The 21,245-nt window shown below is 39.5% G+C and overlaps 1 protein-coding gene across 3 annotated transcripts; it reads right to left on the bottom strand.

Annotated features, from left to right (window-relative positions):
- Positions 1-2,164: 2,164 nt before the first annotated feature.
- HNRNPR (heterogeneous nuclear ribonucleoprotein R) lies at positions 2,165-21,048 on the bottom strand. 3 transcript variants are annotated; one of them, XM_079325928.1, is made up of 11 exons: positions 20,778-21,048; positions 14,535-14,703; positions 12,146-12,264; positions 11,616-11,723; positions 10,964-11,077; positions 8,643-8,819; positions 7,825-7,960; positions 6,600-6,805; positions 5,768-5,917; positions 3,656-3,777; positions 2,165-3,483 (listed from the first exon to the last, which is right to left on the bottom strand). In XM_079325928.1, the coding sequence occupies exons 1-11, from the start codon at positions 20,850-20,852 to the stop codon at positions 2,871-2,873; spliced, it is 1,989 nt and encodes a 662-aa protein (XP_079182054.1). In that variant the 5' UTR covers positions 20,853-21,048; the 3' UTR covers positions 2,165-2,870. The 3 variants fall into 3 exon arrangements, with proteins under 3 accessions (XP_079182054.1, XP_079182053.1, XP_079182055.1); XM_079325927.1 differs by having other exon boundaries at positions 14,535-14,700; XM_079325929.1 differs by lacking the exon at positions 14,535-14,703 and having other exon boundaries at positions 20,778-20,872.
- Positions 21,049-21,245: the final 197 nt, after the last annotated feature.

The raw sequence follows: 21,245 nt of genomic DNA, 5'->3' as shown, positions 1-21,245 counted from the left end.
ATTATAGAGGATCTTAGCTAAGTTATACTGAAGAAACAATCAAAAGAGATGCACGAGAGTAAATTTAAATTTATTTTTTAACTAGATGTCAAAATTGTGCTGAGAAATTCTTCCCTTGAGTCAGGCATGGTAGTTTTGAACTGAACTACAGTATCTTTGCTTGGTAATTTTTTTCCATCATTTCATTAAGTTCTTCAAGTTCAGCACACACCATTATTCAAGTAAGCTGTAGCATACCTTATCTAAGGATTAAATAAAAGTACTGCTGCAAATTTAAAAGGTGAATTTGAGTAGCCATAAACCATCTAAATCAAAGAACTTGGTATCTCTTGTAAATATAAACTTCTATTGAGTTTGTTATTTTCATTTATAAAAATGTTTAGCTCACTCCTCATATTTAAGAAATAAATGGTGATTTGGGCAGCAGTAAATACAAGACGCAGCCTTACAGTTCTTGAGGAAGATCATTTAAACATTTTTGTTTCTCAGCTGTTTTGTAACCACTCTAACTGAGGTGTTTCACTTCCTCCCCACTCCCCCCACAGCATTTACTAGCACCTCTTCCTAGGCTAACATGCAATTTGGGAACACTATCTTCTTTCAAGATGCAGAGGACTTGGAATTTGATTCCAATTAAGCTCCTTGTACTAGATCCCCTTTACAATGAATACTGAAAAGCCAATATTTACTGGGACTACAGGGTTCTGCTCAGCATTACAGCAGCTGTATAACTATCAGAAAATCATATGGACAGGGCAGCAAAACTTTTGTGTTAGAACAGAATTACAAACCACATCCTTCCCACAAGTGAAAATCTGAGTATATACCCAGGCAATAGCCCTCTGAGTTCACTGCTCAGGTAAGAAATAGAGAGGATGTGATTTGGCCCCATTAACTTTATCAAGTGGGGGAAAAAAACCCAAACCCCAACATACTAGATATTGATTTTTTTTTTTTTTTAAAGCACTTTTAAGCTACTTATGACCAATTCTATTAATTGGAACAGACATGAGCAAACCCATTTCTGAGAAGCAGATAAGACATCTTCGATTCAGGTCACAACTCAAACCCTGCAATCCCATTCCAGATCCACAGCAGTGTGGGCAGGCTCATCTTACTGGGTATATTCTGACATAACACACTTGAGACACCAGACAGGAATAGAAGACAAAGGGAGGAGTATGACCACTGAAGTTTAACTTCCTCAATAGTCTGTGTTTGGAATGCTGTAAATCAAGTATGAGCAATGCATTGGATTTGGATATTTAGAGGTCCGGCAATAGTTTTCTTTAGAGAAAGTATAAATCCGTTTGTTTCTCTCTTTTCTTGAGAAGCAAATGTTCTTCATTGGAGTACAGAATGGCTTAGATGCAACACAAGAGTAATGTCATGATTTGCCAGTTAAAATTGACATCTGGGAATGTCCAAGACAAGGGTCAAAGCAACACATAATATAATGTAGCTAGCAATGCCCCCAAAAGATAAAATCTTAAATTTTTTTAACAGCCTTTATTATAAGGCAGGAGAATTCTAAGGCAAATTGTTCATCATGGCAGAACATCAAATTAAAATGTCAAGATAGAAATAAGCAGAATCTGGAGAGTATGTTTGTGTTATCCGTAGCAAGAAGTTAGTTTAGTGTGCCACAGCACCCAAGTTGTAATTTTCATTCCTAGTCAAGTATTATTTTAGATTAGACTAAGATGCTTGAGATCAAAATAATTTCCCTGTGTGTTTGTATGCTGAATTATACAATAAGGCTGGATCCTACCAGAACAGCCTCCACAGGGACTCCACAGGACATCAAAGGAACAAAATTAACACCATTGTAGGATCTGCTCCACATTACAAGACTAGATTTAAATTGGATCTCTGTGAATGCCTGGATACAATTCAACACTTTTAAATAGGAGAAAAAAAAGTTTCAAAATTAGATGCTGATAAATTATTGAACAGCAATTAAACAGTGAGTGCCTTTTGGGCTGTCTGCAATTTCTCCTAGTTTTCAGTCTGATGTCCACAGTGCTACATGTTGGAAAGCACAGGAAATTTTGCATGAATTTGATCACTCACATAGGCAGTTATACTTTGAAAACAGTATTTTTCACAAGAATTACCAATGAAATAATGTTTTAGGACACAATTGAATTTGAAATAGGTAATGTTTTGAATAGATTTTTGAGTTTTATTGAAATCTTACATGAACAAGAAATTGGAAATACAATCACATCAAGGAACAAATTGCCACGGCTTTGACGTTTTAAGCCAAACAAATTTTGTAGGGCAGATTTTCAAAAAGGTGTGAAGTTATAACAATTTAAAAACACAGTTATCCTACTTCTAGGAATGCAAAACATACAATCATGTTATTTTCAATACAAGAAAACTTAATTTGTTGTAATTTCTTAAAACTACTAAGACAAAGCACTAGCTTTTACTTTTATGTACAGCATACTCCTATGTAGTCTATCCCAAATCAAAAAAAAAAAAAAAAAAAAAAAAATTAAAAAAAAAAAAAAAAAAAAAAAAAAGAAACTGTCCAAAACCAGAGGTTCTGCAAAATCATGATTGAACAGTGTGCCATTCCTGCTTTTAAACTGCTAAAATGAAGCCTAAAATGATAAAAGCGCTGAAACCCCGTATGGAGTTCAGGAATTCTGCAAGCCCAGTAATGTCCAAGTGCGTTTATGAAAAAAGAAAACTAAGAGACTCGAGTATATACACAATAGAGTGATTCTTCAGCCCAATACAAATGGCAGCCAATCGCTACTGAAGGATGAAACATTAAGCCAATTTTTTTTTTTTTTTTGAAAGATGTAGAGCTATAGCCAATTCTATGTTTCCAATATTCTCAATCCCTCCTCACTTGTCTACTTCCACTGTTGCCCATAAGTATCCTGATAAAATTCCTGGTTGTCATTATTGTAACCATAGTTACCGGCATAGTCACCACCTTGCTGGAGCGGCTGCTGAGCGATGGGTTGGGAGCCCCAGTTCTGCTGGTTGTTGGTCTGCCGGCGCTTGGAATCAGGCTGGTTGTACCCATCTGCCTTTCTCTTGCCTCCTACGTTGCCCCCACGGTTGCCCCTGGCTCCGCGAGCACCACGTCCTCTCTGCTGCTGCGATGGGCCCCCTCTCCCCCCCCTGGCTCCTCTCGGCGGTCCCATGGGTGCCCCCCTCTGTGAGTAGCCAGCTCTACCTCTTGGTGGTGGTGCTCCCCGCCCCCTAGGTGGTGGAGGGGCACCTCTCCCACCCCTTCCTCCTCCTCCTCTTCCTCTTATAGCATAGCCATCATCATAGCCGTAATAGGGATCTTCATAGCCACCACGGTAGTCATGATAGTCATAGCCATAGTAATCATCATAATAATCTTCATAGCCATAGTAATCTGGGGGATAGCCATATCCACCTCTTCCTCCACGGCCTCGGCCTCTCATAGGAGGTGGCATGCGAGGCGGAGGGTAGTAATAATAATCTTCATACCTAGGAAGAAAATGAAACACTGAATTATTCATCTCCAAAAGCAACCCAAAACACAGCACACATTTACCCTTGTTGATTAACAATAAGGAGACACAGAACAGCATGAAGCAAAGTTCATTCACTGAGGTTCTTCTCCCTGTGCAGCATTACCACAAGTGAGGGTGACACTCACGCAGTGCTCCGGGAGGCCTGTCTGGCAGCCTGACGTTCTTTCCTTTTCTTATCCGGTGGCTTTGCTAATACTATTTCAATTTCTTCCCCTTCTATCTCTTTCCCATTCATTTCATTCATAGCCTGTATAAAAATTAAAAGAAGAATAACTAAAATTTTTTTTCCGTTCAAAAAGGACCTAAAAGTTACTACAAGAAATCAGTCAATTGTGCTGCTCCAGGCTGAGCTTTTGTGCTACATAAACAGAATGTTACACATCACTTTTCCAAGTCTCACTTTATTCACCAGTTACAGGGAAGCAGTATTTTTTTAAAATATGCTCTTTGTATCATAAGATAAAAAAGAGGATTAAAACATACTAAGCATGATTTTTATAAAGTTAGACATAGAACCATGAGTTTTCATGTTCCTGTGTCTCCTAGAAACTTTTCAGAAATAGCCAACTTCTCACTACTCACACTGACATAAACACTCACTGCACTTATAAGCCTGGTATAACATGTGCATGCAAGAGAAAGAATTGTTTTATTTGGGGTTCCCAGGTAGCTGAATATGAGTCAGGTGACTGAGAAAAATCAAGTAGTTCTGAGGACACATACTTGAGGAGAAAAAAAACAAAAAAGCTTACTGAAACTTGGAGATCTCATCAAGCAAGCCTTGAATCCTCCAGAAAATTAATGTGCAATTTTTTACTATCGAATGCACCCAGAGTGAGAACTTAATGCACAAAGTACAATTAGGACTAGACCCCCAATTCCTCACCTGGAGTTATCTGCTTTGCATTAAACTTTTTTTGGGTATTAATATTTACATTAATGAAGACTTGGTGTCTGTACAGCTACATGCCTCAAAAACGTTAGAAATTATGGCAATTTATTTCCAGGAAGATATGAAATCAGTTCCATGTACTCCACACTTAATTACCATAACTATCTCAATGAAAGCTGAAATGCCCATAAACAAAAATATCTCATGAAGTTTATAGGCCAATTTAGTGGCCATGAAGCAGTCACATGAGCCAGATGTGGCAGTTTCCAGCTCGAGATGAGCATCAGTGATACATTTCATCTGTCTTTTTCCCAACTGCTACAAGTTTCCAGCTGCTGAAATCTAACAGAGCATTTAGCAGGTAGTTGTACTGGGAAGGGGCTAGAGAGTGTTTACACACTACAGAAAACCACATCCAGAGAAGGTGTTGCTGACTTACCCCTTGTTTCAATGATTTCTTGTCCTCCCTTTGACATGGTCTAAACCTATCCAAACCAACCTCAATCTCATTAAATACAAGTGATATTCATCCTAAAGCCATACTCAGGAGTACTGTAATCTCATGTGTAGTAAAATCCTAAGCAATTAAATGGCTATAAAATCATTAATTAGATGATGGAGCCTTTGAACTGTCCATGTAGCCATATACACCACACACAATATATCTGCTTCAAGTCTCCCAAATGCAAAAACACTTCCTACTCTCCTTCTCTCCCCCCTGAATCATGGATTTTAAAAAACTGATGGAGTCATTTCTATAGAATTCAATGCACTGAAGCACAGACAGCAGATATTAATGACCTTCTCAACAGCTCACAAAAGAGAACTCTGAAGCTTACAGTAATGACCTGCAAAATTTAACAAGACATTGAGAAGAAAGCTCAGGCACACACAGAGTTAAAACAGGTAATGCTTCAAGAGTTGCCAACACCATTCTCCTCTCCTTCACAAACCATTTTTTAGTTAACTTTCTGTTTGATACTTTTATCCCTCCAAAAGGACACACAGCCTTTATATAGGGGTCTTTGAGAGACAACTGATACCTTCTGCCAATGTTTCCTAAGAAAAATTGTCTAGGTTGATCATTGACTCTCCTGCATTGCTCTACACCTCTTTTCCATTCTACTTGTTAACTTCTTACATTTTTGTCCTTTCAAGTTTCACATCCTCCTAGCTACTGAAATCACAGGAACAAAATTGTTAGCATTAAAATTCTCACAATGGGAACCTTATTAAATGGGCTCTACAGTTTGTTTAATCGAGTATTGACTGCAAAGAAATTTCTTAAAACCATTCAAAATAAAGTGCTCTCACCAGCTTAGCTAGGAAAGAACAATCAACCTACCTTGACTGCTGCACCTCTGTCCTCAAAATGAACAAATGCATAATCCTTTAATTTCTTTACTCTTTCCAGCTTTCCAAATTCGGAAAAGGATTTCTCAAGAATTTCTTCTGTCACAGTAGTGGCCAAGTTTCTTACAAATAAAACTTTAACCTGGTGAAAAAATGAGAACAAAGATGTAATCTTTAAAAGTCAAACCTCAAAGGAAACCACCAGCTAGTTAAGATATTACTCCGTTTTCTTTGTTGCATAAAGAAACTTGGGTAACTTTACTAGTTTTGTATCTGCTTAAAAAAAAAAAAAAAAAAAAAAGTGCCTTGTAGTTACCTGCATGAAGTTTCTACAACTTCTCTCCTTCCACAGTTCCCTTCCATAACCAGAACATCCAAGTTTCATTTTCTGCTTCTGGGATGCTACAAATCCCAGTAAAATTTTAAAAACAGACCTCAAGGACAGCAAAGAGTTACCCCAAAACACTGGGATAAAGTGCACATCATTCCCCAGACTGAACTTCACCTTCATCTCACTCTGGAAAATAGTTTTACAAAGTACCTACCTGGTATTGATTACAGCTAAAGCAGAAAATGCACAGGCTGACATGTCAATCCAGCAGGATAACCCTGCACAGGACTAGTTTAGATGTTTCAATAATTAGTTACAGCACATTTCCAACATCATCTGCAGTGCTCAGACCACACTACTTGCACAGCTGACTGTGAAATTGCCTCTAATTGCTTTTTGTGCCTCAAAATGTGCTCAGGAACAAATCTTTGCTACTACAGCATAAAGCAACTCCTCCCAAAGCACAAGAGCATCCAGTGAAGTCTTTACTGACCTTTGCCATGACTTCTGGATCAGGTTCCTCTACTGGATCAGCCCATTCCACTGTAACAACATTTCCCCAGACTTTTACTTTCCCACTCATCAGGCGTCGGCGAGCTTGTGCTGCTGACTTGTGATCCTCATATTCCAAGAAGCAGAAGCCTCGATTCTTCTTTTTATCATCAGGTTGATGATACAAAATTACATCCACCAAACCCTCTGAAAAACAGATCTTTAGTACTGAGCTTCAAAAGGAAAGAAAAAATATAGGGTCTACCCTAAAATGCCTTCACTTTTGTTTTGTAGCGAATTTGAATTTTACACCTGAAAAGGAGTGGGAGCACAAGAAAAGCAAAACAAATAGCAGATATCCATTCAATTTACCCAGAAACAAGTCACCTAGCAAGTGAAATTCTACAGAAGAAACTTACCTCACAATTAGGCCCTGCAAAACATCAGCCTCAGCAACTCACAGTTTTAAGTTTTCTATACTTTTTAAATCATTTTTACATCTTTGAAAGGCAGCCAGCACTAACACATGACCTCTCCCCTGCCTCCTGTGGAAGTTAGATGGAACATCTTGCACATCTCTCCAAAAAAGAGGAGAGAGAACTAAATGAATATTCACCTTCTGTTTTCACCACTTCCCTGAAGTACTTATAAATAGCAATCCTAAAAAAGAAGCAGGAGGTTAAAGCTCTCCTACAGGAACAACAGCAAGTGACTCAAACTCTTATCTAAGGCAGAAGTGCCCTTTCAGTGATGAGCTGACTTCTCTTCTTCCTACTTGCTGCACACAGTAGAGAATGCTGAAAAACTGGGACAAAAATTAGTCTGTTATTAACTATTTCTCTAATAATATTCCCTCTAAACAAAATGTAGTATTCCCTCCTCCCCTTCACTGCTCAGGAATGCGTTTGCTTCAGGCTCCTCAAAAATCTTCTCCATGTTGACAGCAGAACCTCCTGTAGATCCAGCAACAGTCTGAGTTCATTTGAGCTGTTTCCATCTAATTGTAAAGTTACATCACCATTCATTTAACAATCACTAAAATAAACACAAGTCCCTTTGCACTCCACTTTAAAATATAGTACATACATAAAATTTCTAACAGAATCAAACTTCAAAATAGTTTAAAAGATACCTGAACACATCTAGACACACAGTGATGAACACATCAAACAACTAGATCTATGAAACAGAGACTAAATGGTATTCTGGAACTCATTAAGTCTTACCTGTGACTTTACCAAACTCTTCCAATATGTTTTCCTTAGTTTTGTTCTTTGGAATTGACCCAACAAATAACCTGTTGTTTGCCACAGAGATGCATACTCCAAGGTGCTTTCCAGGACGGATTTCATAGTTGTCACACTGAAAAAACAAAGCCATTGATTTGCTTTATCCACTATGCATAAAAAAACCCCCCCAAATCATAAAATCAGGTATTTTCTTCATCATCTACTACTTTTATACATAGCATGTTGAATTGGCATTGCAAGAGGATTCCTAGAACAGCTGTTTTTGTGTTAGCATTCACTTGGAAGAACAGTGCCAAGCTTAGGATTTCCACAAACTTCAGAAGTCCTGTAGAATGGAAAGCTACAAAAAAATTACAGTAACAGGAACAACCATAAACAAATTGCATGGCATAAATTTATTCACCTACTGTTTATCTCAGACTTGAAAGATCTTTCTAGGAACTGGTTACTGCTTCCTCTGCTGTCAGTCAACTGCTGCTATCAGTAAGCAAATACATGGTATTAAAGATACTGGGAGCTCTTCCTCTTTCCTTGGATAGCTTTGAGCACTGAGAAGGTTTGCCAAGACAATCAACAGCCTAAATCAGTCTGTGACCTGATCAGCCACAGTAAGGTACAACAGATAACAGTCTTCTAAGTATCTGTACCTACTAATGAAATCAGGAGGCAATTTTTAAGAAAGTAAAATTTGGAGTCTGTCAATGAATGTTTAAAGAGTTAAGAAATTACTTAAGAAATGATCCACATGTTTGCTGTTTACTTTTCTTGACCTGTCTGGGAATAAGTAAACTCACCAGTTTGACTGCTTCTTGTGCTGCATCTTTACTACAAAAGGTAATGAAAGCATAACCTCTGTTTTGACCAGAAAGAGGATCCATCATGAGACGGAGATCCCAAATTGGACCAGCCTTCTCAAAGAGTGGTACCAATTCATCTTCATAAAGGTCTCGGGGAATTTTACCAACAAAAACCTAAAAAGGAAGAGGATACTTAAAACAAAGCTTTTTCAGAAATACAAGCTTCTTTTTAACACTTGAAACTTCCTGGGAAAGGAAGAACAATGTAGATAAACCAGCAGAGCAGAAACATTGCAGTCACCAGTGCAGCCTTCACAGCAGCTGATGGTGTTCTAAGTGAGGAAATACACAGTTCAAGCATTTTCAAAACCAAACCTAAGCTTGCTCACAGCTTGCTAGGAAGATGCACAGGTACAATCATAACCTTAAATCTCCAAATAATTGCTTACAGGCTAGACTTACCCTTTGGAAGGAAAAAATTTAGTGTCTCTGAAACTCTTTCGACTATCTTTTAACTTTAAAAAGAACAGCAGGTATAACATGGGGGATGTTAGAAATTTTGAGCAGAACAAAGGAACACTGCACAAGCCCCTCAAGATAAGCACTTATCAGTGTGTGCAGATGCAAAGGACAATGTGAGTGTAATGAGAGGAGGAAACACCCAACTAACTGCTTTTATTCTCATCAATATACACCCCAAACAGCAAGTATCAGCATCATGTGGCCTCACTATAAGCAAAATGCCTTACAGTGGAGCAGCAAGTCCTTCAGTAAAAGGAACACTCAATATTATATAACAAATCCTTCTGCCATTATTTTTACTTCAAAACCTTCTGCACAGCTCTGTCTTTATTACAGAATCATATTCCAATGAAGTCCAACTGCTCTTAATGCCCACCCACTTAATAAAAATACACAGGACTGCTTCACCCACCTAATCCTTTCAGCCAAGTGTTCACTGTGCCAGTCTGTTCATGTTCAGCATGCTGAGCAGCCAGAACATAGTTTATTAATACTTCAGCTTTATTGCAGAATGTAGCTTTAGCTCTCAAGATGTTCATCTGTATCTTGAGAGCTAAAGCTACAATTAACATACAATGAATTCCATTTTATGTTTTAAAAATCAGTTGGTGTACAGATATTTACAGCAGAAATAGAGGGAAAGAAAGAAGTTCTAGTACAAATCTTCAAATCAGCAACAGTACCTGGGAATCCTCAAGAACCAAATTGCCATAACTGTCACATGAGTGACAGATCTGTATCTGTCTGAGCTGACAAGCTACAAGAGCTTCAGTACTATTTAAATAAGTTTCAGGCAAAAGATGCACTGGGACAATCCAAAGGAATACTTTTAAAACTTTTTTATCTCTAACATTGGAAAAGAAGCATATACACTACTATATAATCAGAAGTGTCAGAAAAAAACGAGAAGTGGTTCTCAAAAGCTTAAGAAAAAAAAGGAAACAAAAAACACCACCAAAACCAAAACCCCACCCACCTCATTATGGCAGAAGGTGCCCACAATAATCTCATCATTTATGTGCAAGCATGCTCTGCCTACCACCAAATCCTAGGATCCTGTTTAAATTGGTTGCTGTGCCTCAGAGCTCAACAGCAGGAGCCTAAGTCTGTGTTTCATAGAACATACACTAGTTTCAGCAACATGTTCAGTATCTCAGGCTGTCAAACCAAACAGCATGTCTAAATCAGCAATCAGCCCTTAAGTCCCACAAAATGCCAGCAATTAGTCATTTAGTAGAGGTATTATTTCTAGAAGGCTGGCTGAGGTTTGCTGTAACTTCTAATGCTGATTCAAGGCAGAAGTATTTCTTTTAAGGGAGTTTCCACAAGTTACTTGTTCTAGCTTCAGGAAACTTAAAAATTTAAAAAATTATTCTCCAGAGTATGAAAGTGCAGCTAAATATATGGCTTTCCTGTGAACTGCTAAAAATCCAATCCACCACTGGACAATATACTTAACAGCAGCAGTCAAGGACTTGCAGTCATGAGAGTAGTTCACTGTAGGAGGGACCTACAATGATCAGCCAATCCAATGGCCTGTTCACTTCAGGGCTGGCTAAAAGGTAAATCATGTTATTAAATGTTGCATAGCTTTTCTTAGTATATTCCACCTCTTTCTTCTCCACTTTAACCTACCTTCCTGTCTGTTGCAGAATACTGAGGAGTAAGAAAGACTGCTTAACACACACAGATTATTTTCCTCTACAATAAATTAAACTTGTAATATCGTTTATTTTCAAGCATTTCCTATTTATGAGTTTGCAAAGCAATTGTCAGTTTAGTCTGTATAAACCAACCTCTGTTCCAATGCCAGGCTGAACACCAGAATATACAGTATCTGGAGGAGGACCCCCATATTTCCTCTGTCCTGTAGTTACATCCAAAGTGTAACCAGTCCGCTCTAGCAAAGCCTGAAAAAAAAAAAAAGTCAGATTACATACAGGAGAGAGGGCAATGGGTTAAAACATACAGAACAAAAAAGATAAGCAATTCTAAGATAAGCAATTCTTTATCTGCTCCTTGTCACACTTGATAAAGTATATATGAGGAGATAGAACCTATAAACCCTGCTGTTTTGTGGGTTTGAAAAGCTATTATAAACAGCAACATTTGTTTTGTATTACAAGGTTGCTGAAAAGAACTTGTCTTTTCCCTTATTTTCCATTTTATATGCAGCACCCCAAGAAGTGCAGAACACTAGAAAACTGAGACAATTCTTAATCAGATATCAATGTTTTTATAGAGCTTAAATTTTGGCAACTATGTGATCAGAAAGAGCTGCATTTCCAACAACCTTTCTCTACAGAATCTCTATCGTGCATATATTTCTCTAAAGCCAAGTGTGAATATACTCATCCAGGTGGTATTGCTGTGTTTTAAGTTCACATTCAGTCCATGTACAGGTAATACATCAGCTAGTACAGAATAACCAGTATCTCTAAGTGTTACCTTAATCTTTGCTTCATCTGGTCCCTTCGTTGATTCCTGTACTTTGCTGCCTTGTTTCTCTCTTTGCCTGTAGGTCTTCATAACTCCACATAAAAATGCACTTTTGTTCTGTAGATACAATTTACAAAACAATTCAATTGTGTGCATGACAAGCCCTGGGAATCCACTGAATCTTAACACTCCATGACATGAAGTCACTGCTTCAAGTCAATGCAATAAATCAAATGTCAAAAGAATCCTTCAAGAAAATACAATAATTAATTGAACAAACTTGCCAGATTGAAAAAGCCATCAGATTCCAAACAGCATTTTAACCAATTTTCTCAATTGCACACATATTTTTATTATCTGGGAGCTTTGCTTTGTGCTCAAATACCTACACATTTAAGGCAATTTTTAAAAGACTTGTTAGTTGGGTTTGAAATATAATACAACAACATCAGTGAATTTCTAAGTTAGAATTCTCCTGCCAGCAGTGCCAGAACACTATTTATACTTATGTGCTCACACTCCTGGGGCTCTCACCTTACCTGTACATGCGACAGGTCACTTTCTTTAAATTGCTGTAATACAGAGAGGGCTCCTTCTTCATTAAATTCCCTAAGAGCATCAATTGCTCTTTCATCAAGATCGACATAAGCTACCAACCCTAAAAGTTAAAGATAAAGAAGTTACAGATTTCTATTGAATTTCATACAAACTAAGAACTATGCAGTTTGCTTTTAAAGCCAAAAAGTTACATTCCATAGCAATAGAATTACACATTTAATTATATATTCCTACACAAGTATATGAAAGAATATGAGTACAATGAAAAAGTTAAATTAAAATGTATATACCTAAACACTAACTGATGTGCAAGATTATATCCCATGTGTAACAGTTTCCTAGCATTCAGGAATGCAATCTGCATAAAAGCAGTATTACACACCATGGTCTGTGTAACAGACAGTGAACTCTGGCTTACTTTTAACAATTTGAATTTCGTTTGTTTATCCCTCATTTTAAGTTCCACACTTCCTTCTCTTGAGTTGAGCTGTTCTAGAGTAAACTGACAGGTGAACATTACAAGTATCCTGTTGTATGGGAAAAAGGAGCTACCCAACTGATGATCAAATACCTAGGAAGCTCTACCCACAAAATATCAGGAAGCAAAAATGATTTGTTCACTCTTTCCTCCAGCTTCAATAAAGCAGGAGTCAGTGGACTTCATGTGTATCTTAAACAGTGTTTGGGGTCTCTTAGACTCATTTTGTTGCTCTATGCAGTTCCAAGAGCCAGAATTCAAAAAAGTATTACTTTGAGCCCTGCTATGTACCCAAAAAGGCAAATGTTAATTTTACAGGTACAGACTCCCCCAACTGGACCAGTTCTGAAGCATTTTCTTCTTAAGGATCTTTACAAGTTTTTTTTTTCCTTTTCCTTTTGCAATGCACTTGCATCAGTTGTGGAGTCAAGACATATAGACTGAGATTTACACTTTTAAAATAATACATCCAAACTTAGGACAAATACCAAAAACTCCACACACTTTGCAACAGCTTGATCTCCAAAATACAGAGATTATTGCATTGCTACTTGATTTGGAAAATGCACAGTAGTGCCAAGCCCAAGGACTACATTTCAGAAGTGATCCTGCATATTGGAAGGCACCTGTATCTTTCATAGAAGACTTCAGCAGAATAAAAAAATTGCTGAATTCAACCCCAAATTTGGCTCAAGTGTCAAAAGTAGTTTGCTTCACTGATAAACCCCTCCACAATGCAAACACCTTCAGTGGCATTAATGAAGTGTAATTAAATATCTTCAGGTTTCTCCTGCAGTGGAATTATACTTGGTAGTCAGGTTCTGAAAAGATTTTAAACTCCTTAAGAACTCCTCACAACACAACCTAACTGCAACACATGTCAGAACCCCACGAGTTCCTCTGTTTATTTTCACCTTCTCTCAGACCATCAAGTGCACATCATCATGACCCACAGGTGGAAAGTGCATCTCTCTAGCCAATAAAAGCTGGTAAAGGCTTGAAGAAATCTCACTGTGAATGACTTCCAAAAGACATCACCCACATGAGCCAGTTTCACACTGAGGATTGGTAAGGTCTTGGTTTTGAACTGCCTTCACTTGATCAGTGTAATTTTAACTCTTTTCAACAAAAACTGTCATCTTGCCACCCAGGCATTCAAGATAAGCACATAGAGCAGTTCTACTGCTTCTTGTAAATCTTTTCACAGAACACACTCTAAAAAGGAAAAGAAAGCCTCTGTCTGTAAGATAAAATAGGGTGGTTTTAAAACAAAATAGGAAAACCTCTGTATATAAAGAAACCTCTTTAGAAGTTGCAGAGACCACTTGCTACCAGCAAGGTATTACTCAAGTTGCTAGATAGCTTAGTCCTCAACTTTGTTAGTGTCAGGCTGAACATTTCAGTGTAATAACTAACATGGATTAAACTGTCCACTCAGAACTAGAGAGAACAAAAAAATCCACAGGCAGACTCAATTCAAATGTAGTCCCAGGCAAGACAAGCTAGTTGCTTCCCTCACTAAGTCACCTATCCAGCCTTTGAGTGTTTTAGAATTACTGTGACAGTAGAAACGTAAAAGTAAAATGATGATTCGGACTGAAGAAAAAAAAAAATGTGCAGTTTAGTATGTGGAAACATACACCTTCATTTGACCTCTAAGAAACTAGTGCTCTGTGCCCTAAAGCAACTAAGATATCACATACAATTCCAAGGATGTGTCAAGGAATTAGTCAATGTCAAACCAAATTTGCCTTTAGGGAAATCAAAGTAGCAAAACATTCAGAGCTACACAGATCAAAAACAATGACTTTTTAAATCTTAATCTATAAAAATTTGAAAATGGTATGCCCTCACTTTCATAACCAATCAGAAACAAGAAATGCATATTATACCTGTCTGAAATATTTCATCAAGTCTCTCTGCCACCTTCTGTGGGAGGCCTGCCTCTATCAGTGTCTTGTAGTGTTCTGTGTGAGTTACACTGGAAGTATCCATTGGTTCTTCCTCTTCTTTTAACTGTACCGCATTACCATTCACCTGATTAGCCATTTTATTATGCTGCTGGAAAAAATTCAGGAGCTATATTACAATAAGCCAGAAATAACTAGTTTGTAGGACAATGCATGATTTATCTAAACTAATTTGTATACATGCTGCAAAATCACCTGTATCAAGTTTTATTTAATACTGTTTGGATGCAGCTGATCTAAGTTTCAAAAGAAAGTACAACCCTTAATACTATGGAAAATGTACATGGAAGAATTGACATAACTTTTTAAAAATGTACTTCATGTACATAACAATGTCTAAACTCCATCTACTGATTGTCATTAACTGGTTACCATAGCAGCTAGAATGTATGGGGACATGGCAGTAACATCCTTCAGCAAAGACTCAGAAGATCTAGTGCTATTTCCATTTCCCATTTCGCTACTTTTAAAACAATCCTTTAAAATGTAGTGAACACATAACCCTGCAGAGTAGCTTAAGGTATAAAAATGTTAATACTTGTTTCTTGTTAATACTTATTTCCACTTGCTTGGCTTGTTGCCATGTCTTCCTTCAAACCCAACATGCTGCACAAGACTAGCCACACGCTTTCTCACGACGCTGTCAGAACTCAAGGACAGAAAGAGAAAAATTGCACTTTGATGGACATTGTCATTTGAAGCTGCAATGCAACAGTTTCCATGCTTTCAATTTCCCTCAAATAGGAGCTGTACAAATCACAGCTACTATTTCAATAATATATACCTTAGTGGTTTAAAAGGAAGGCATGACTGCAGCATCTTCAGTTCTTTATATTAATAAAAGTACTTGCTTTCAGAATTAACAATCTGATTCCAAATACGTGCACCAAAAAAATGCACAGCTATCTTCTCAGACAATTCCAGTGGGCTTCACCCAATTCATTAAAGACTGCTTCAATTTCCCAATTAGCCAGCCAGCTGATATTCAGTGCTTTCAAATAAAAAGGCTGCCAAGAGACAATTCAACTACCCGGCAGAGAACATAAGGATGATCAGCTGTTAGGTTCAGAAATGAAACAAGCCTGAGGCTTTCATTGACAGGGCAGAAGTTGATGAGCAGCAGTGAAATGATAACCAGGTAGACAATGCAGCATGGTTGGAGCAATGCAATTAAGTATTGGAATACAGGTATGAAGATGATTCAAGAACAGGTTTTTTAAAACATGCTGAGGCCTCAAGCTATTTACTACTCTGCAAAACAGGTCTCTAAGCACAAGCACACCTCTAACAGTCCCTTGAACAGCCAACCTTTCCAGACTACAGCTCATGAACTGGTTGGAAGATATCCTATGAAGATTTGCAAGCTAGAGCAAAGGAAGAAAAAAATCAAATCGTTTTTCTTCAGACAGTAATGATTTTACTAAAGCTGTCTCATCTTGAAGGGCAATTTTAGAGACATGTAAAGCAGCCTCACACTGTTTCTGTCACATGCCACTTCTTTAAGCCATTAGTGTGGAAAAGAAAGGAAGTTTTCCATAGCTACATGGCATATATATACACACATTCTGTTACTTGACAAAGAGAAATTACTTCCTAACCAATTCAGTTTACTTAAAAGCAACTACAGCCTATTTACAGAGGAATAAAAAAAAAGCTTCTACCTGAAACTACAATAATGCTTACCTATCCTTACAGGTATTAACTATTAAAATCCTAATGAACATCAATTTTCTGTAGGTTATGAACATCACAGAAGACAAAACTCAGCTACATGTCTGCTTGCTAGACAGTCTCAGCAAGATCTCAAATTTGAAACAGTGCAGGGCAGAGGGGGTTTAATTACTCCAAAAATGCTTTGGGTACAGTATTATTCTCAACCCGTCTTCTCAAAAACTCACAAGGTGAGACACACAAAAAAGATATAAAAAGGAGTTTATCTTTCTACTGCCTTATAAAATCATTTAATTACACATACACTGTCTTCTCTGCACACAGAAAAAAAAAACCCACAATGAACTGAGAGGCTACAGCAACACAAATACAGAAAATGTACCTGAAGCACTTACTAGAACCTTCTGAACTACTACAATGGCTTATGGTGACACTCAAGGACAGTTCTTGTTAAACCAGAGCAGCTTCCAAGTGTCACATACCCAAAAGTTTAACACTTTTTTTAGTGCTGCCTATAAGTGAACATAAGTTTGACAAGCTATGCTGTGCCCAGGTAGAAACAGTTCCTCTGGAGCTTCTGCCAGGCAAGATCCACAGCACAAAAAGGTATCAGCCTTCACCACGAGTGTGGGGAGCAATATCCAACCCTAAGGATCAGATTACTACACAGCATCACAGCTCAAAGGCTTTTCAAAATAGGCTTTTAGGCAATTTGAATTAATACTCAGCCATATAATTCACTGGTTATATTGTTTATTTTTGCTTAAGCATTAGTATATTCATAAAGAACTAAAGTCAACTGCAATGCCATGTTCTGTTTGGGTGTTCAAATTTTAGCTGTTTCCTGTCATACAAACTTAATTTAAAAGGTTTTCCTAAAGAAATATACTGTAGAAAATTCTGAAGTGACACAGCTGTCAAAATATTCAAGTACCAAGAGCATCCAGAAGACATATTACTTCTCATAGATATAGCAAAACATCCCTTAATGGCTTGGCAAGCCTGGCCTGAAATCTGAAATGAAATTGACTTTTCTTCCACAATAATCACCAACAAGCAAAATTGCATCTCTTATAACACTGATTCTTCCTCTGAGTTCAGCAGAGATATGTGGGTGAAAGTCATAGCTGAAAAAGACTGTTAAGCTCTCCCTCTAGGTAACATCAATTAGTTGAAGCTAGAAAAATATTTTTAACTGAATTTTATCTAGTAAGTAAAGCACACAATGATTACTTTAACATTTTCATTCTGCTCTAAAAAAATACTAAAAGCATGTTAAAGAGGAGTGCCACCTCTGTTTGTATGCACAGTGTGTCCATGTGACTCAGCCTATGACAGGCCATGCAGAAGAGGCACCTACACATACTCAGTTATTCATCTGCATTAAATAAAATACTAAAATATCTAGAAAAGGAGGAGATTGGTTGGATCACAAAGACTTCAAGGCTGGATTAAATAAAGAATTATGTATATAAGTACATGTGGGATATGTATTTGTTTTTAAAACATGCAGAAATGGATGAATTTAGAACAGCATACACAAAACCATGCTTACTAAATGAGGAGAAATAATAAATAGACATTGGGGCCAATTTTACATAGGCAAGGAGAATTCTCACTCTTTGTGTTACTACCCTCATCACCTCTTAACTGCATACTGGGAAGGGTCCTGCATCAAGTTTCACACTTTTGTTGCAAACAACACTTTTCTCAAGACTGTAAATACTCCACGATAAAAAGCATGTTTTTAGCTGTTCATTATCTTTCATCCAAAATTCCTGCACTTCAAGTGTAATTTACAAAGTTACTAGCTCCTTTTTTAAAGCTTTTATATGACAAGTAGGAAGTTAAAACTACAGGTGCTTCCAGTGCTTCAAAACTCAAACAGCTCAATTCATTATTTTTCTGGAAAATGGAAAAATGAACAGAGGTGTTGTCCTGACAGTGTATGGCATCTTGAAAAAAGATTCCTGATCACAGCCTTAATCTGACAATCACTGTTTAAACAGCCATGATGTTACTATTCCCTTTATCTTCTATCATGTCTCTAACAGAGGTTGCCACCTACAGACTATCTAAGTATAACTCCATCCAATTAATTATAAATTCAGGCTAGTTAACTCAAAACATGCTTAAGGACAGCTTAATTGAGAAGGAACAGAAAATTTCTGGCAAAAGGACAATACCTAAAACGACCATAATGAACTTGACAGCAATTATACACCAATACTGGTTTTGCTGCTGAAAATTTAGTTCCATGCAGGAATGGAAATTATTTAACTCAGGTGCACAGGAGGCCAGCTAAAGCATACATAAAAACTCTGCACCAAAGTCATTCCACTTGCTTCTGTTGCTACTCCTTCTAACCAATATATTATCTGTGCCAAGCAGTTAAGTTAAACCATGTTAAAAATAACACTGAAGGAAGTTTGGGAGACATTTGTTTGGTTTTGTTGTTTTAATTGACCACAAGAAAACAAGTGCAGTCCCTATAGTTATGTCTCACACTTCAAGGTTCTTGTCAAGCAAGGAAGATAAACATACAAGTGGGAGGGAAATAAGAATTCACATATGAAGACTGAACTGGGGTTTTATTAAAACCTCACTTGTTCAGAAACAAAGGCATGTACAAAAGGGCAGGCTCTTTATTCTGTACATGAAGGCATCATAGCTATTTCTTTTGCTTATTCAAACACAGAAAGCACATTTTAATAGCTTAATTATGATATGCTAAGTTTTTCTTAGCATGAATTACAAGAAACCTTATTTTGAAGTCATCACAGCCTGAAGACCTTTATACAGTAGCCAGAATTTCTCACTACCTTTAAGTCTAAATGCAGCTGGCACCCTCAACTCTCCAGCTCAGCCTTGCTCACTCCACAGCCCCTTAGAAAAATCTGAGAACCTCCAGTATGATGCTAAGCAAGAGACCAGCACAGCCCACAGAGAAAAAAAAAAAACTCTGCTTCAGTACCCACACAACTATGATTGGGAGATGACTTTAGCACAGCAACATGCCCATCAGTGCCATTAAAAAACACTGATTGCACCAACAGCTCCTACATTTTGCTAACCTAAACCATAAAGTCTGCCCATGCTCATTTCTCACTGGAGTTGGCTATTCATAGCTCATCTGCTTGTCTGGGCTGTACTAAACAACACCCTTGCTACTTCAGTTCCAAGCAACACTTTAATAAAAATGAGGTTTTTTCTGAAGAATTGATCCTCAAAGAATCGTGCAGATATCTGTCTAACAAAGTAGGGAATATTAGGATTTTTGAGTAAACTAGGAACTAGAGTGTTACCAGGGGATTCGAGTATTATTTCAACACCTAGACAGAAAAATTGAGAGGTAAGGACATGTAAAGCTTGTGGGAAATACAATTTAAAGGATGCAAAATTATCAAGCAGACACTGCTCTTTTGCAAACACTGCTTTTTGCATAGGTTACAAAAACCTTACACTGCGAGCTGCAAAATTCATTAGATTACTTTCACAAGTAAAAAACAAAAGCAAAAACTGTGTTAAAAGTGTAGTCTCAAAAGAAAAAAAAAACTAACCAATCGAAAAACCAAAGCACCAGCTTCATGAGCATTAATGTCCTCTGCAGCACGAAGTGCCAGTGGGATCCTTTAGAGCCATAAACATGGGAAAGGGAACCCAACACACTGTTTCAAAAAGAGTAGTCCAGCACAGCTATTTAAAGTAGCATGTTCAAAGACTGACAGGTAACAAGGCTGCTCAGACCGAGTAAATAAAGTCTTATTTTGAAAGTATTTGCAATAACGATGCATTTAAGCAGAACTTTTCAAGATTTAGTAAAGGCTTTTAACAAAAGTTAAATGAAGAAAAACAATGTCTTAACAACAAAACTTTGGATAGTTTCTCCTTGAAGCGCTTGCCAAGCGTTATTCCCTCAATGGCAGCAGGAAGCGCAGAGCCGGGCGCCGCGGGTGGGGGCAGCCGGCCCTCCCGGCTCTGGCACATTATGCGCTACTCAGATCTAAGGGCGCGCTGCGGCGGCGACGCGTTTGCTGCTGAGAGCGTTCTTCTGTGCCTGCGGGCAGAGCGGACCGGGCCCAGCCGCAACCGCCGGGGCCGCTGCGGCTTTAAGAGCCCGGAGGGACCGAGCAGGGACCCGACCCGACCCACAGCCCCGGGAGAGGCGCGTCCCGGCCGCCCGTCACATGCAAGCCTGATCCGCAAGGCTGGGCGGAGCGGGCCGCCCCCCCCCCCACCAAAACACCCGCCGGGCCCGCCCCCGGCCCCTCCCCGGCGCCGCTCCCGCGCCCGCGCCCGCCCGCCTTGCCCGCGGAGCGGCCCCGCCATGGCCCCCGCCCCCCTCCGATCCGCCGCGCCAGCGCCCCGGGCCCGTCCCCGCCCGCGCCGGGCCTGCCCGCAGCCCGCGCCGCCCGTCCCCTCGCGGGGCCCAGGCGGGACGGCTCGGCGCGGCCGCGGAGCGCCCCTGCCCCGCGGGGCGGCCCCGGCACTCACCGGAGCGGGGCCGGCGCGGCGCAGCTCGGGCCCAAGCAGCGACGGCAAATGGCGCGCGCTCCTCCTTCTCCTCATGGACGGCGGCGCGACCCCGGCAGCACGCGGGGTTTCCCGGAACTGTTTCCAGGGACCGCCGCTTCGCCCACTCAGGAGCCCGCGCTGCGGACGGGCAGCCGGCCGCGCCAATGAGGTGCGAGGGGCGGGACGCGCCGGTCCTCCCGGCGGCCAATGAGAGCGAGGCGCCCTAACCAATCGCGGGGCGCCTTCCACCCGGCGCGCCGGTAGGGCCGGACTGGGGGCATTTAAAGGGGCAGCGCCTCTCGCGACCCGAACAAAGGGAGCGCGCGGGGCTGCTCCGTCCGGCTCCGCCTCGCGCCCCGGGGCGGGGCCTGGGCTGAGGGGCGAACCGGCCCCGCCGCCGCCGCCCCGGGCCCTGCTGCCCGCGGCGCGCCCGGGACCCCGGCGCGG

This window comes from Erithacus rubecula, assembly GCF_903797595.1.
Source record: "Erithacus rubecula genome assembly, chromosome: 23".
Lineage (NCBI taxonomy): Eukaryota > Metazoa > Chordata > Aves > Passeriformes > Muscicapidae > Erithacus > Erithacus rubecula.
The sequence above is the reverse complement of the archived record's forward strand: the minus strand, read 5'-3'. Positions and strand labels throughout refer to the sequence as shown.